This window comes from Chroicocephalus ridibundus, chromosome 1 (assembly GCF_963924245.1).
Source record: "Chroicocephalus ridibundus chromosome 1, bChrRid1.1, whole genome shotgun sequence".
Classification (NCBI taxonomy): domain Eukaryota; kingdom Metazoa; phylum Chordata; class Aves; order Charadriiformes; family Laridae; genus Chroicocephalus; species Chroicocephalus ridibundus.
Window position 1 is genome coordinate 58,426,353 of NC_086284.1, and position 18,299 is coordinate 58,444,651.

Consider the following 18,299-nt stretch of genomic DNA (forward strand, 5'->3'; position numbering starts at 1 on the left):
CTATGCCTTCCTGAAAATTGCTAAGAAAAACTTTTCCACCACCCAAGCACCACCCACCTAAGATGCACTTTTAGCGAAGTTGCCAGCTCCACGCTGAATAAGTACCTTGCTATTTTCACTGAAGCTAGACCCTTGCCGAACTCTGCCTGTTGGGGCCCACTTAATTTGAAATAGTCGGAGCACTGCACAGAAGCCAGACGCAGAAGGACACAAAAACTACATTGGCAAATGATCTGTCAAGTGACCCATGAACAAAATCGAGATTGAGTTGCCCTTTGAAATAAACCTATTTGAATTTTATTATCTCTAGAGCACCTTGTGTCTCTAATCTTGTGAAAGGTTAGTATTCCATCCATCAGAGCAAGATTAGAGCTCTAGTTGATGCCTGTGCTTGATGATAACTGAATGCAGCAGTTGGGGCTGGAGGAAGGAGATTCATTACCATCAGCAGTTCAAGAAAGATTGGGTAAACAGACGCTCAGGGAAGCAGGTTTGCAATATAGACCACATATATTCCAGGTCAGGATAGCAGAAATCAAAGGAGCAGAATGTCAGCGAAGATTTAAACCTTTTAACAATAATCCAAGCAAAGCAACGTTACCTTATTCCCATCCTTTTATTTCGTGTCGCAGATTAGCAGACCCAAATGACTGCTGCCTACTAGGCTGAAATGCTAATCACTTCCTTGGTATAGCTATCAAGAAAAGGCTAGTACTGAAGGAATAAATGAGAAAATAATAAAAGAAAAAAAATCTAGTACTCATAACCAGCTTAATATCCACCTGATATGCATAGACAGAAGCAAAGAATGCAGATTCTGTGACGTTAAAAAATAATGCTCTGTTCTTATTAATTCAGAAGTTCTCCCTCTCCCACCTCAGGTAAAAATCATTTCTCCTGTGTTATGCCTTTTTAAAACTTACCTGACATTTTGAAAAAAGCTTTAGTGAGTAAACAGGCATCATTTTTCCATGTCCTTGTTTGCCTGAACTTTCTAAATTTTATATTATGCTCTGAATTATATATATGATTGTTAATAACAGTGATGACCTTACTTCTTGTTTTAAAAACAGGAAGATGATTAAGTTTTTCATTGTTCTGTGGCACTGTCAGCTCCAGCCCTATGCATTGCTTCAAGAATACAGAAGTAATCCAAAGGATTAAAATGTGTATATTTTTCTAATCCTTTAGTTCCTCCTGGTGGGTCTGGATTTGTGCCTCTGGCTTTTCTATCCGTCCAGAGCAGACCATGTATTTATGATCTCACATTTGGCTTTGAAGGATAACAAGAGGCCCTTCGGACCTGATGCCAATGTATCAGCCAGCAGCAAAATAACACGAGACTGATTTTTTTTTTTATTTGCAGCCAAACTTCATAACATCACAAAGGAAAAAGAAATAGAGGGTAGGTCTGAGTTTTTCCAGAGGCAAAGGTATGTAAAAGCAGTTGTATGCAAAGTAGGAATCTGTTTAGTTCTTAGATAGTACCCAGAGTGTAGTCACAAAATTAAAAAAAAATAAAAAAGCAACAAAAAAACCCAAAAAAAAACAAACAAAAAAACCCCCAAACCAGAGTAAAATAATGTCAAAATAAATTTCAGTTTGTAATAAATTATACTGATGCTCAGAGTGTAAGAAATCATGACTTTCAGCTAAACCAGATTAAATCAGAGCCTGTGACAGAATGTGCAAACTTTGATGGCTCCTCAGAATAAGTAAAAATGTTTAGAAAAGACCAATTTTAAAGAAAAAAAGGGTAGTAACAACCACAACCAAATCCAGGGTATTTATGGAATATTATGAAATATTTCTGTACAACTTTTGATTCCAGAGGCAAAAGCTGCTGCTTCTGTGTAATGAACATACAAGATTTTTTCAGTACTTTCTACAATTAAATTTTCAGCTACTTAACTAATTTTTACTGTATTAAGGGACTAACACTACAAACTATACATGGGTGCGTAACACTAATTAAAGTGCTTAGTGACTAAATACATATTAGGTAGGCTTTATGGCACCTATTGCAATTATCATGACATTAAACATAAAAATTTCAATTGAAATGTATTATATATGCACATATTATGGGCAAATCTGAATGAACATGTGGTCTTTACAAGAGAGGAACGTGTGACTAATAAAAAAATGCTTCTTCAGTGAACATGGAGAATATTTTCTAGATAATGGGTTGAATGAGCAATATAATTTAATGCTGAACCCTACTGTAAAAGTCACCTATTGGAAACACATTTCTAATTATGTGGTTTGTAAATGTGGAAGCACTTAAAGTATAAGGCCACCTAGGCTACATAAAATTATAATGTACTTATGAAGTTTGTTATTATGGAAAAGAAGCAGTGTAATTAATGTCACCTAATATGTAACATACCTAATGTTTCCATTTTTCAGAACTTATCACTGTTTTAGGATGGGTTTGAAAGTCTTCTCACAATTATTTAGGTCCTCATTCAAGGAAGTATATTGTCTCAATTAAAAAATGGAAGGTGTGTTCTCACTTGTGTCCTTTTCAAAGAAATCCTTACTTTTTCTCGATGTACTGAGATATCTGCCCCTTATTGTGTCATATGTCTGAGTGTTTCTCCCAGATGACTATATATATACATTTGAAAAACATAAATAACGAACTTACTGGACAAAAAAAAATTACAGTAATCTCTTAGAATATGTATTCATTTTACTTCCCTACCTCAGCAGACTGCTGAAAACTTTATTCTTCCAGGTAATGCAGTAGTGGAAGCCCTAAAATCACCTTATCAAGCAATAATACATATACTCATATGTGTATTAAATGAAAATACTAGCACTGTTCCAGTGGGGTCAATATGAAGAGATAGGCTCCTGTAGGGTGTGAAAGGGAGCCCCCATTTTTGAGGCCAGGCCGGACTTTCTGATTTAAAGCCTTCGTTCTCTCCCCATGGACAATATAAAGGCAGAGCAGGAGCAAGGCTTCACGCCGAGGTTCCTTGGTCAGGAATCTGGAGTGAAGAAGTGTGTAGCCTGGACTGCAGGTCCTCCTGTGCTTGATAAGATATACAGTTTTCAGGACCCTTATTCTGCCCGTGTGTTCACAGGAGATGGTTTTAGTGGCATCAATAGACTGTATCTGAGGAACCGCTGGAAAACTGAAGTTTAGCTCTCTTCTTATCACTTTCTCCCTTTTGTTCAGCTGCCATTTCTCTGTTTTTCTATCTTCTCTCCAACTATTTTTGTCCTCTGTAGTTTTTGCTTTCCAGCTTCACCTGTACTGCCTCATTTACACTTGTTTATCCTCCCATATTTTAATGCTTCTGCAGTAGCATAGTGCAGGAAACAAATATAAGGCCTCTAGTCAGCATGGGTCATAGAATCATAGAATCATAGAATCATAGAATCATAGAATCATAGAATGTGTTGGGTTGGAAGGGACCTTCAAAGGTCATCTAGTCCAACACCCCTGCAGTAAGCGGGGACATCTTCAACTAGATCACCCTGGACCCTTCACTGCCTGCTGCTCAGTAAGAATGATCAGCTTTTCAGCTTGTTCCTCAAATCCCATCTCAGATGTTTGTCACTCTCAGATGGCAAAACTTATGTAAGAACAGTTAGTGGGAGTTTCATCTCAAACATGACACAGCATTAACGTTATAGCCAAAAAAGCTGGAGAAATACCATAATATTACACAAGGAGTCTAGCACTGAATTCTGGGCACTAGTGCTAGACCACCAAAAGTGACCCAGGCTCTCCACTCCTCTAGTCTCGGGAGGAAGCATTGGGCACCAATGGGGAACACATGGCCTATGCCTATATTCCCCCATCAAGCTGTCAGATAAAAATAATGTAGTGTGAGGAATCTAATATGTCTGAAAGAGCGGCTTGAAGATTGTATAATAGGGAGGGCAGACAATTGGGTCTCAAGATTGAAGAGAAGATGGAAGAAGCAGTAAATGGCAGAAAGCCTGGAAGTCCAGTGACTTCTGTGGGGCAAAAAACCCCAACCAGAACAACCAAAAAACAACAAACACACAAAATAAAACCCCATACAAAAATACAGACGTGAGTTCTAGATCTCCTAGCTCCTACTGAGCCGCACCACTTCATTTCATCTCAGGACCGTAGGAAGGAGTCAAAGCTATTGTTTGTTTGCTTGGAGAGTCAACAGCATGTGGGTTCATTGAAATATTCTTGTCAATATGTTCAATAGATTCAGTAACTAATCAGCAGACCAGCATAGAAGCACAAAACTTTGGTATCACTACATGACATATCCATTTAGATGGAAACATTATATGCAAAACAGCAGTTAATAAATGGGAACGATTCTCCAAATAAACTTGTCCTAAGAGTTTTAAGGCCACTCGTGTGTAGTTCCATCAATGAAAAATTAGATTATACTGTTTGAAATTTAATATAAGCCTAAATCTATACTAATCTTTCAACGAGAGTTTTTCAGTTCATTGTACCGTATTTTACCTCTAAGTTTCCTTCCAAGTGAAAAACTTTCCCAGTAGACACACTCTTAGGAGAAAAAAAGGTTCCTGTTGAGAAGTTAGGTCAGGTAAAAATCAATCATGCAGCATCTTGATCCACTGAACTGATGTCTGCAGATGAAGATTTTTGTTGACTTTAAAGCTCTTCAAATACAAACTTTGTTTTTTAATCCCTGATCTTTGAAACATCCAGGTAGTAAAGTTTATTGACTTCACAAAGCCCCGCAGGGGACCCAAGCTCTTTCTACCAGCACATGAATGCAGATCCAGGATCTGAAAGACTGTTTTCTTCAAAAGTAATAGACCTTTTCCTGTATTTGTAGCTTCTTTGAAGCCAACTGTATTATCCTTAACTTTAATCCTTAACTTTATCCTTAATCTATGATTTTATGCATTGCCTTGTTTTAAGTCACTGATTGGCCAAGTCTGATCTCTAGGACCATTGTTGCTCCTTAACTTTCCTAGAACCTTAGAACCTTAGAACAAAAAAATTCATCCCTCTAACAAACTGATAACATTTAAGTTGACTTCCTGACATTAAAGTTAACTTAGTTTGATGTCACAAAAAAAAAAAAATGTTTGTCGCTCCAGTGAAGTTTGACTATATAGCTCAATTTACAAGGAAGACATTCAATCATACCTCTGTATTATTACAGTAACAAATAGTACTATGCACAGTGTCCAAATAGTCAAGAAACAACTGGGAAACCAGCCTGGATTTAATACTGCTTGTCCTTAATGGTGCATGGGGTTCCTTTGAGTGTCGATGTAGGGAAATTGGATAGGTTCAAAAAAAAGTAAATTATCTTGGAGGTAGTTTTATCTTTCTTGTTAGTGCTGTTAAACCATAACAGAAGTTATTAGCTGCATTCAAAAGTGTCTGGAAAACCCATCAACATGACTTCATTACCTCTTAAACTGCAGACTTATATACAAAATTGATTTTATGTATACAATAATTTCAATAGGAAATCAAACTTCAAACTGCTCTTACAGCAGGCTTCTGCCGGTTAGCTCAAATAGAAGTCTTTTCAGTTATTGCAGTAGTATCTGTCTCAGGTCTCACATCTTAGAGGGTTTGGAGTTTTTTTGATGTAATATACTGATTTCTTTAAAAATACTAAAATGAGCTTATTTCAGAGAGAGAAAGGTGAAATGAGATGGAAAACTGTAATGGATTTACAGCAGTTACATTAAATAAATACAACTGTGCAAATACGTCTTAGCTCTCTGCACTTGCAAATGTGATGTGAAAGTAGCTGCAGTCCTAATTTTAAACATATCTTCATGCACGCAGTCTGGTCTGTTTGATGCCTGTCTTTCCACATTGGGATTCAGAAACTGTGCTTCCTACTGGGTACTTCTCCAAATGGATGTGATCCAGTAGGTGCTTCAGAAAACACCACCTTCTTGAAGCTGAATAGAGCCCAAGAACCGGTTTTCAAACTCCTCATTGACAGCTCTTCACATTAGTCTATTTTGTTTAAGATGGGAGGAAGAAACCAAAAAAAGGCACTATTCTAAAAGAGGCAAAGAAGCCCTCCTCAGTCCCATACATGCCTGAATCCAGGTTGAGATTTCTGCCTCCGAAGCCCAGTTCCAAAGTGTCGCTGCTGTCAGGTTGTGGTTAATCACCACGTTGTAAATAAGTCAGTGAAGATTTCAGTGGTTTTCTCTGGCCAGCCAGAGCCTCCTTCCAGACGAATGACTCCTGTCCTTAGCCAAGTCAAGCTGTCTACTCTGAGAACAGGCGTGAAGGCGTGCAGTGACTTCAGTGCCACATTCCTCCTCAGCACAACACCCGACCTTGGAACCCCACAGGACTGCATCTAATGGTAGCAAATACTGCCTCTTGTTTGGGACCTGCTTGTCAAAAAAATTGCCTACCTTCTTTTTTTTCTTCTTCAGACAGAATATATAATTTTCTCTGGCTTAAATCAATTTTATCTGGCTTGTAGCAAGGCAATTTGTTGTTAATTTCCCCCTCTGTCTTCTGGTCCACCTTATACTCCCTGTATTAGAAGACAACAAACTTTTAATATGTTTAAAAGATTGTTGTAGATTACAGGCATGGCAAAGAATTCTCATACAAAATGTTAGATGGTAAATCTCCTTAACTATTGAACTGGATATTTAATAGCCTCTAGTGATGCGTAGAGAAAAACAGAAGTGTCTCTATATTTCAAAACAATTGTTGCACTGAGTCCCATAGTTTATATATTGTTAATATCATTTTCATGAAAGCTTTAAATGTTTTTCAGAAGAAACTGTGGTGACTCATGAATTTTTCATGAGGCATTATGCATTTTTATGAACATATGATGTAAAATTCATCATTCTGAAATTCACAGAAACCCATGAAATGCTACATGTCTCTCCTTGGTCATGGATATTCATGACAGTACTACTGCTGTAAGCATTTAAATGACCATTCATAAATATTCTAGAATGTTGCCTTCTGATGCCATGTAACATTTTGCTTATGCTTTATGAGTGCTTCACTTGGGCATTTTCCACTTGATAATGAAAGTAAGACCTTCAGGGACAGTTATTAGTGTATATATAAGTTATGTGTAAAGCTATCTCATTGCTTTGCTTTTATTCCTAGCATTTTCTTTCTTGGTTATTGTTATGAGTTCAATGAGTTCTTTGAGGGGATTTTAGGAATTTCAGGTTTCATATTTATAATCAAGGATACATCATCAGTATAAAGTACCAGATGCTACAGAATATGAACTGAGATTCTAGAGAGGAGTTAAGATTTCAAAAAGTATGTGTTAATATCTAATTTAGTAGTTCTCAAGTGAAAGTGATGTGTTTCACCTAGTTGCAGGATTGTCTGTATAGAATCAATGTCAGGATCAAGTTTCCCTCTTAGACATACTGAAGTGTTAGTAAATGACCTTTTGCAGAGAAGAAACAGTAAGTTTAGCATTTAAAGGTTGCACCTGCATCCCCTGAAGTTGTTGATAATGTTTTCATTTTTTTCAGTGTTGCAGAACAAAGACTTATAGACCTTTATCAATACATGTAATCAACTCTGAGTAGACGAGAAATCCTTTAACTCTATATTAATGTTCATTTGTGCAATAACTTCTTTGTACAACGGCATTAAATAATGCTTTAAATTCATTGTCAGATTAGGTTCCAAATGTGATGATGACATTTGATGCATAAATAACAGCCTACCTTTTTTTTTCATTTGCCTGCACCTGATCTAATCTGTCCAGCCCGACCACGATGCACATGTTTGCGTTTCCTCCCCATCCTTATGCCCCTCAGTTTAGTGGACTGTCTCCACTAAGGATGGAGCCTCAGTGGTCTCACCTTCCCCTGAGTCTCCTTCCATCCTTGCAACAGCCTGACCCATACAGGGGAAGAAGTCATGGCCTCTGGACAGGAGGCAGGGAAGACGGCGGCAGTGAATTGTCTTCTATTATCAGGTCTTGCAGTATGAGAAAGGGAGGGATTAAAAAGGGGAGAGAGACCCTCATCTTTACTCACAGCTTTTGAGACTGCATTAGCTTTTAAGAAACTTAGTCGCATCCAAAAGGTATAGGACATTCTAGAAAGGTATTGATAACCATAAATAATTTTACCCATAGGTGATTTTACCTGAGGCAAAAGTAAAGGATGTAAATCACCTATTCTGAAATTTGTAATTATAGGACACATTTAATTATCTGACTTGCATTTCTTGGCTTTAAATGCAATGTGTATATATTCAAAATGAGTTAAAAAAGGAGAGCAATTTTCAACAGACCTCATCACACTTCAGCTTTTGTTGTTCCTAATGGGAGCTGAAATTCGTTTTCCAGTTGTGACTGTTGAGCATTTCTAGAGGTCAAAACTATAAGGGAATTTTAAAATTAGTTATTCAGGCTCACTAAAAAAGTAATACAAATGCACTGGTAGCCTTATGCATATGATTTGTTCACTCTTGAATATAAATACAAATGTAATGTCAAAAATAGGGGAAAAAAATCATCTCCTGTAAGTATTCTCCTTACAGCAATTTTTTCTCAATCAGGAAATTAAATTGAGTTCTTTTTGTTTTGTAAGGTTAGTTATTGTTAGAAGAAAGTCTCTGGAAACCTTAAAAAAAGTAGTTTGGAAATGGAAAAGCATAGAAACTACAGAGGTTAATTTCAGTTGAATTTCCTTGACATAAATCACAGCTTTCACTAATAGATACAATTGTGGAATAAAAACAAAAACAAAAAAAAAAAAAGAAAGAAAAAGAAGAAAAAAAAAAAGCCTTTGCAAGAATCCTGCAAAAAAAGATGAAGAGTTCACCAAAACATGTTTTTTCATGAATGACTTCATGAACAAAGAAAGACAGACAGAAATAGGGAAGTGGAAAAAAAAAAAGGCTGCCATTGATGTATGACATGAATTTAAGTATCTGTACCTAAAGAACCCACAAAGAACCTTTCTGCCCAAAACCGTAGCCAGCTTACATGAATTCTAATATTCTTCTTAATTTCAGCCTTATCCGGACTGGGAAGTTCAAAGATGTGAAGTTAGGTACCTAAAGTCCACATAGGATGTAGATGCATGCATATCTTCACAGGAAATGGTAGATCACTAGAATTTGTACGTCTAAATCCTCAGAGCTCTTTGAAAATCAATGCCCACAAGCAGGAAAGCAAGGCTATAATGGGAAACTGCCTGTATGTTTTGGATGGTGTTAGTCAATGAAGGATGGAATCCATATGCCCCCATGAACCAGAACCTCTGAAGAGCTCTGTGCATCTGTGCTGTTTTTTCTCCGATAGCAGTGAGAGCTGTGAGATTTTTCTTGGGTCCATGTCCAGTGTGTCAGATGCACCATAGTACAACATTCAGATCACAGGTTGTGCTAAAAAGGAAAGCTGATGAGAATATATGGTAATTAAATTAAATTTCCTTTTGGTCTTTTCAGTCTTAAAGTTGTGGATATCTTTTTGGTTTTGGGAATCGGACAACAAACTGTGTCTACCTTCGCATCTTCTCCTACACTCAGATGTTGGTTTTACTTAAATTACAGGTGGAAAAGAAGTTAAAAGGGAGTTTATCAGGATGGGAATGATCATAGAACATCAGCTCCAACATAATAAAAGTTTGCTTTCTCTAATAATTGCATCTAGATGGTTGTGATTATATTTTGTTGAAGGCAGTTATTACATCATGTTGTGCTGCCATATTATCCCCAATCCCGTTAGACTGACATATGGTGACAACGAGTCTTCATGTTGGAATTAGGCTAGCTCCCAGCTTGAATGCATTATGACACTAGATTACCTATGTTAAAATAGAGTGAGAAAGTCGGCTTTCAGTTGATGAAGGTAGTGTGAGAGCTAACAAGTCCTTATTTTTAATCTAGGAGCAGCACCTACCATTCAGTAAGAGATGCTAGCAATGCATTTTGTCCTTTCACTTTTTAACTGAGTTGTTTTACCATAGATAAAATGTTTAATAGCAATTCAGACTTCATTTGCAGAGACTGTTACTATCAATCTTGCATCCTAAATTTACAAATAATGTTTAAAAATGAAAACTAGCTTAAGTGTTCTCCATTGACTGGAAACCCATCATTTAAACCTACATAGAGCATGTGATGGTTTGAAATAGCAATCATCTTTCCCTCTTTTGGGTAGCTCAGTGTGCCTTAGACCATATCCTTTCCAACTACCTCATAGGAAGAACTGAACAGGCTTCCTGAGACCCTCTGGCTATATAAATGAAAGCTGTATAAAACCATGCTTGCAACGTAAGACATACCCAGGACATATTCTGTCATATAAATGAATCACCACTTAAAATTAAGAAAAATTATTTCCAGCATTAACACTGCTCATGACAGCCTATTTTGGCAGCAAAAAAAATCACAAGATATGTATTTTAAAACACTGCACAGCTCTGTCTTATATAGCTTGTCCTCTCCCACCCTAGTACTTGAGTGCCTTCCAGAAGCGCATTAAGCAACATGACTAATGTCTGTCTCATCTTCGGTCTTTAACTTTGAGCTGAAATATTACATTATTTTTCAAAAGCTACCTGCAAGTTGATGAAATATCATCTTTGCAATGAACATAAAATCTTTAAATTGCTGTGAAGACCATGGAAAAAAATCAACCTTTGCCGAAGGAAGTACAGTTTCTCTTGATGTCACTGAACAAGTTATGCCAGGACACAGCTTCTGTACATAAGCATTGCAAAGCAGACTATCTTCTCGATATATGGAAGATTTGCAGACTGAAAAAGCAAGTGATTCTTCACAGCAGCATTCATTTTGCGGGACAGGAGTTGATTGAGAATTTTTCTAATTATTACAACAGGGGAGATCTCTTTCTCTCTGGAACTGAAAAGATATCCAATTTTGTAGTTGTTGCTACTTTAGTATCCTGATCCTGCCTAGGTTTACTGTCGCAGATAACTCTCTTAAACTAACTGTCTTTTGTATCAAAATGTGCAGAAAACCATCAGTCTAGGTTTTTAATGGCATGATAACTAACTCTAAGCAATAGCTTTCAAAGACTAGAGACCTATGAATTAGGTCTGAAATTAAGTCTGAAATGAATTAAGTCTGAAAATTAAATAAATGTACCGCTGTTTAGAGGACATGAGCTTTCCCACTGAATGCATATGTATGGTGTCACATTTGGACTAGCATGAAATTTAAGCTTGTGAAGTTACTGGTAGTGTTTGTACCGCAGTATAACTAAAGGTTGTGACCAGCATGGACCACATGGTGCCAGATGCTGTACCAGCACAGCATAAATGTCTACCCCTCCCTGAAAAGTTTTGTTAGCTTCCAACAAATTGGCTGTGAGATTGCTACGTAATACCTCCGCACAAAGGAATAATAGTCTAGCAATCTCAGAAGAGATTCTGTCAGCAGACTCAGCTATGCTTTGCTGTGACTGGCATGATCTTTTAAGATAAACAGTGGGATTCCCAGTATAGCTATGGATTGGGAGGAGCCAGCACGTGAATTGCTTACAGCAGCCCCCCAGCATACAGAGCCTTATGGGAAGAAGAATCCAGGGCCTGGATTCACTGCTTTCATGATTGTCTTTCCCAGTTGTCATTCCCAATTGCACCGGTCTGAAAGCCTGGCTTCAGCCTTAAAACAGATTTTAATTTGAGCCCCAAGTTCCCTGCCATTGTTTTGCCTTCCTAGATTGTGTGACTAGAGAGCTAGATGTATTCAGCAGTACAGCCAGTATACATCAATTCTTAGAAGAAGAAATGCTGAGCGTATAAAATAGTAATCAGGATGATTCAGACATCAAGGATACCACCAGGTCATGGTTAGGGGTGAACAACAGCTTTGTTTTGCTTTTTTTCTAAAACCGCTTTGTCAGAATTAGTGGATGATTTGGAGAAACAACAGAGAAGACCGTGCGCTGCGGACACAAAGTTACTCTATTTGGCAACAAAGAATAACAAGGGTTTATTTTTGGTTGTGGGTGTTGTGTTGTGGGTTTTTTTGCTTTTCCCTACATAAGCTAATTGTCAAAAGCATATTCTTTTCCAGATGGAATTTATTCCATATGAAGAACTGTGGTTTTAATGACAGTTTAGACTTCGGTGCATTTATTAGAATATATTTTCCCCTTAATAAGTGCTTTGATGTAGCGAGTATGTCCTCGGTGTTCTGTGTATACATTTTCATTACAACCCCTTTGCAGTTATCTGGGAGATCAAAGACTCTAGCTCTGCACAATTTCTGCCAAAAAGAAGAGGCTCTTTATTACTGAGTCCTTGTAGACCGATCCACAGTGTTCAGTGGATCCTGCTTTGAGCTGATTACAGTTGCGAATCCTCAAATTTGGTGTAGATTTTTTCTTACATAGTCTTAGTTGCCATCCTGTCTTTAGCATTGCAGTGATTCTGCATTTTTATGAGTCACTGTAGCCACAGCAGGGCCCTATGTTAAAAGAGCGTGCCCATTATAGTGTTAGCCAAGACTGTAGGAAGGCAGCAGGTCCCTGCAGTTAGCACACGCAGATGCGTCTATGGGCAATGACCACATATTTAGAATCTGGTATCCCAGAGCTGGCTGCGTGATGATTGCCACATCAGTGCAAATCATTTAATCGCAGCAAATATACGCGTTTTGCCAAAGGTGTTGCCATCTCCGCCTTGCTGTCTGCAATGCCCCATTTACAGGCCACAGTAGTCATTGAACTCTTTTCCAAAGGAGGTTTAAGAAGATTGGCAAGTGGACTCTGTAGGAAGATGGGATCTTCCAAAAACCAGGAGAAGCTATGCCTGCTTTTGTCAGCTGTGTTTAAAGAAATACTGTACATGCTCAGTGAATATCTTGAGAAAATATAAGCATCATATGGGAGTTAAAGGATCTTAACAGAAGAGATGATTACGTGTTTCCACTGCACTCGTTTTCCAGTAAGAACAAATTCCACAAGCCAAAATTACAAATAGGTCATGGTTTGGGTCTGGGTAGATAAAGGCACAGAAGCAGTAAGTCTGAAATCATAGAATGGTTTGAGTTGGAAGGGACCTTAAAGACCATCTAGTTCCACCCCCCTGCCATGGGCAGGGACACCTCCCACTAGACCAGGCTGCTCAAAGCCCCATCCAGCCTGGTCTTGAACGTTTCCAGGGGTGGGGCATCTACAGCTTCTCTGTGCAAACTGCTCCAGTGTCTCACCACCCTCAAAGTGAGAAATTTCTTCCTGCTATCTAACCTAAATCTACCCTTTTCTGGTTTGAAGCCATTACCTCGTCCTATCACTACATGCCCTTATAAAAAGTCCCTCTTCATCTTTCTTGTAGGCCCCAATCTTACAAGAATTTTTTTTTTAATCCTTTCAAAAAAGCATAAGGTCTGGTGTTTCAAAACAAACAACTAGCACAAACTGGCATTAATAGGCTGGCTGTGATGTGACTGGTGGAGGGTTTCTAGTACTGTTCTTCAGTGGAGTAGGAAATTATTGAAAATGCTAACATTTTCTTAGTATTAGACATGCAATACTTTTATGAGGGAATCTGCTCATTTCCACTCAGCTCTCTTTCAAGTTCTCTTCAAAAATATTTGCAAACAAGTTTTCAGATTTATTTCCATGGTGTTCTTCTACATTTTAAAAACTTCAGCCAAATGGAACTTATCATTATCTAGCTATTCTAAAATCATTAAATTTTCAGTTAAATCATCATATTAATAACTACTTTTAGCTTAGAAGATTTAGTATGCCGGCTATGGAGGCTATTGCAAAGGATAGGGATTGCTGTGTTCAAATAATACATGAAGAAGTGGAACTACCCTCACTGAAGTTCTTTTAAATGGGTTTTTCATGTTCAGCTTTATAGGTCCTACATCTTTCTACCTTGTTGGGGAATTCAGGTTATACTCTATTTTTTCTTACCTCTAAATAAAGCTATTTCCTATCCAAATAGATGAATTTCACTAGTACAGTGCTGGGGTAACAACATATTAAGACAAGCTTTACTAATGGTAACATAGGAATGCAATCAGAAAACCCTTCATACCCTACTAATATATCCATTAACAGCTGCTTGTTTTCCCTGCAGAATTTTTCCGAGAACTTCTGGAGAACGCAGAAAGATCCTTAAACGACATGTTTGTCCGGACGTATGGCATGCTGTACATGCAGAACTCGGAGGTGTTCCAGGACCTCTTCACAGAGCTGAAGCGGTATTACACAGGAGGCAACGTGAACTTGGAGGAAATGCTGAACGATTTCTGGGCTCGGCTGCTGGAGCGGATGTTCCAGCTCATAAACCCCCAGTACCATTTCACGGAGGACTACTTGGAGTGTGTAAGCAAGTACACAGACCAGCTGAAGCCGTTTGGAGATGTACCCAGGAAGCTGAAGGTTCAAGTGACTAGAGCGTTCATTGCAGCACGGACCTTTGTTCAGGGGCTGACAGTAGGCAGAGAGGTTGCAAACAGAGTATCCAAGGTAATCTAAAACCAGGGTTTTTTTTAAGCTTGAATTTCTTTCAAACTTTCTAGGCAATCGAAATCTGATTGTGCCTTTTTTAATATGCTGGGAGGGGGCTTGTTTGGTTGGTTGTTTTTTGTGTCTACCGGTATACCCATCCGAAGATTATAAATAGGGGCAACAGTTGTTTTTAGTTCCTTCTGGAGATATTGAGTCGATACTGACTGGAAAACATTTCTCTTTGCTTAGGACACAATGAAATACCGATGTACATCAATGTTGTAGCATGGTAGTGATTGTCATTAGTACTTCAAAACTGGCTACATATATAAAAGATGATGATTATGATCAGAATTTAAATGTTTCAAGGAAATTTACACTGCTGTTCGTAAGGGCAGTACAGCCTTCACAGCATTCATTCATCATGCAACTGGGTGAAGGGTTTTGTTAGAAATGTCTAGTCACGCTTTTGATGAGAAAATAAATGAATAGTGACACCTCTGGAGCCCGAGCTTTCCCAAAGGATGGTTTGACTCGCATTTATTTTAGTTTAAATTATTTATCTACGAAAATATTTATGACAATTCTTATCCTTGAGGGCTGCACGTAATTAAAGCTATGTAAGAAAAAAAACAACAAACCAAAACCAAAACCAAACACACACAAAAATAAGCCATCTGGGTACTAGAAATGTGCCTGAATGACTTTCACTTATACAGTATTTCAAACTCAGGTGTACTTTTCTGAATTTCTGTTCCAACTAGATACTTGTCCTCTGATCTGGCTGTTTCTCAGTCCTGGTCTGTAGTGTATTTGGACCTTAACTACATTCTGAGTTCTGAAGCGCTCTAGTGAGATCCACTGTGAAATGCCCAAATACTCAATATTCTGGACATTAAGGGTATGCTTGATTTTGATGCTTGCCCCTTGCTTAAGCCGTTCCTCTTCATTAAGAGGACTGTCTCTCTCCCTTCATTTAAACCACAGCCAGAAGGTGAGGTAGAGGTACAGCTGATACAATGTACAGTAGACTGCAATTCAAGCACATGACAAGATGCAGCGTCCAAACCTTTCTTATCCCCTATCATGTGATATTTTGCAATTACGAATTCAGAAGCCATGAAGCCAGGGAGACAGTCAACAAGAAAGAGCCTGATTTTATGCCTAGAAGACTGCATGGGAGGAAAAGGTCATTTTGCGCTTAAAAGTCAGTGAATGTAATACACAATCCTGGTTACCCAGCTAAAAGCAAGATCTCTTCCTCCCAAGTGCCTTCCTGGTCTACTGGGTTGCCTTCTCTTTTTTTCTGGCACTGTCAATTCTTGCAGTCCTTTCTGAACAGTGGCAGGGCATTGCCATGAAATTCCATCCCTTCTAGTCTGGTTGGGGGCAGATACAGCTGTTTAACCCTTGAGTGTGCAGAACGCGTATATCTGCTGCCCCAAATTTCCTCTGAAGAGCGGTGATGTCCCCGTGAGTCAGGTTTCAAGTGAAAATGCTGAGCTCTGATGTCACTGTTGCATTAGGTCTCGTTGCATCGACTGGATCAGACTGCAGGGAGTATGCTATGTAATTCATGTAACAGATAGTAATTTGTGAATCCCGAACAGATTAAGGTATGAATTGTCTGCTGAGACGTCGCTTTCCCTGTGCATGTCCATGAATGTACAGAATGTGCAGGTGTCTCCCCTCTCACATACCCGTGAAATGTTTTCTTCTCACCTGCTGGGTTTTTGGCACATAAGCCCCTTCAAGAATAGGGCTTACCACAAGATCACTAAATGATCCTATGATCCTATAATGAGAACTACTAGCTCGGTAATCATAAAGTGAGCCTTTTTGTAGTGTCACTTGAAGATGATAACAATAGCTCAATAACACTTCTGTTTTTTTTCTTTTAACATGAAGGCAACACTTTAAAATCTTTAAAAGTGCTTGGTGGTTGGTGCGAGGTATAGCACAGGTTCTTTGCTTTATATATACGTAAACAGTGACATGCTATTAGACTACATCTAAAACACCGTGTTCAGGTTTGGGACCTTCCCATACAAGAAAGACATAGGCAAATTGAAGTGAGTTCAATGGAGGCCAGCAGCGTGGTACAGGAGTACTTGCCCTGTGAGAAGAGACTGTGGGACTGGGGCTTGTTCAGCCTGGAGAAAAGGTGACTTCAGGAGCACCTAGCAGCAGCTCCTGGTGCCTGTAGGGAGGTCATTGAGGAGATGCAGCAAATCTCCTCACAGCGGGGCATGGTGAGATGTAATGGGCATGAGCTGAAACAGTTCAGACTAGATTTAAGGAGAACCTTCACCATAAGGACGACCAAGCAGTGGATTGGTTGCGCAGAGAGCCTGCACAGGCTCCATCCATGGCGGTCCTGGTTGTACAGAGCCCTTTGAGATGACCAGGTCATGCTAGTCTGAGTTCAGAGCTGAAGCAGGGTGGACTGGGGATTACCTGAGCACCCTTCCAACTCAAATTATCCTATGATCCTATTAAAAGATTAATGAAATGAACAATTTTACTTAAATGTAGAGTATGCTTTGATTGCAAGACTGACTTTGGTATGAAAATCTCAGTGGCTAAATTCGTACCCACAGCAAAAACGATTGCTGGTTTTAGGGACTTTGTGTCATCTGCAGCCTGGTGAGGCAGATGTGAAGAACCCCAAGAGACGCCAAATGTTCAAGATTAATAAGTATCCTGTGGAAAGGCTGTGATTACTCTGAGATCCAAGTTTTCGTGATCGTATCATTACTGTGGATTGTTATGCTGGTCTATCTACTGTAGAAAATGACAAACCCTTTTCTTTAAACATCATTTTAAAAGACTGCAACCATTCCTTAGAGTTAGCACATAACTTTGCAACCAAAAAGGAGGCAGCTAAATATTTTTTGTTGCTGTTTTGGAAGTCATCCAGATTCATCATGGATTTCATTTTCATTGTACTCTTAATATTGAGAGATTCTGTGATAAGAATGCCACATCTGGGTAAGTCAGCAGAAATGAAAAAAAGAGAAAATGGAAAGAAGACCTGTTGCAGTTCTTTTACAGAAATCTTTGTCCATTGTCTGCACTGGCTGGGAACAGGGGGGCATCTCCTATCTGCAACATCACAAGCTAAAAAGATTTTTTGCTTTCTATTTGTGGACCCATTATCTCACTGACCTGCCGCTGTCAAAGGCCACTCATGTAGCAAAAAGTTGAGCCTACACCTTAAACACCATGAGAAAGATTTATTAATGAGAAATTTGGTACCAACATCTCCTTTGGGCCTTTAATTCACTTTCTCAGCCTCTTCTGCCCCATTTCTGTAAAGGAGTTGGTGGGTCACACACTCAGAAGGATTTGTTCCCTATTTAACGTCAGGGGCACATCCTTTCTGAAGATTTCTCTTCAGAGAGGGTGCAATGTTTGTACTGACTGAAAATGATGCGGTCAGTGTATTCCTTGCAAAAGAGCTGTACTCCCCTCTTTTTCCAACAAAGTACACACTCAAGCACACTCAAAATAGGCAACACATACCATAAATATTTCCGTCGTACAATAGTATTTTGCTCGTTGCTTATGTCAGTGAGATTATAATTTGGATAAATCCCATTTAGATAAATAGGGAGGGAGGGCAGTTAGGACATGTCTTTTTTTGTAATTTTTCTAATTTTTCTAATATTATATTTCAGTAGTTGGTTCGATCTACGTGAAGTTGTGTAGTTTTAGCTGAACAGTGTTTTCATAATCTTAAAGTCCAATTACACTTTTTTAATTTTCAGAGATTTTAAAATAATTTTATTTCTCATATGAACGCATTAAAAATTTGTCAGTCTGTGTTTGCTAAGGGCTTGTTAAATCTCCACTCAATGCAGTGTATTTCCACTGGCTTGAGTAGACTTCAGCTCG

General features: G+C 38.6%; 1 protein-coding gene across 1 annotated transcript in view; it reads left to right on the forward strand.

Moving 5' to 3' along the window:
• Positions 1-18,299, forward strand: part of GPC6 (glypican 6) — a 777,821-nt gene that overhangs the window by 420,249 nt on the left and 339,273 nt on the right. Inside the window, exon 3 of the mRNA XM_063336315.1 lies at positions 14,029-14,420. Coding sequence (XP_063192385.1) covers positions 14,029-14,420 — 392 coding nt within the window. The remainder of the gene's footprint in view (positions 1-14,028; positions 14,421-18,299) is intronic.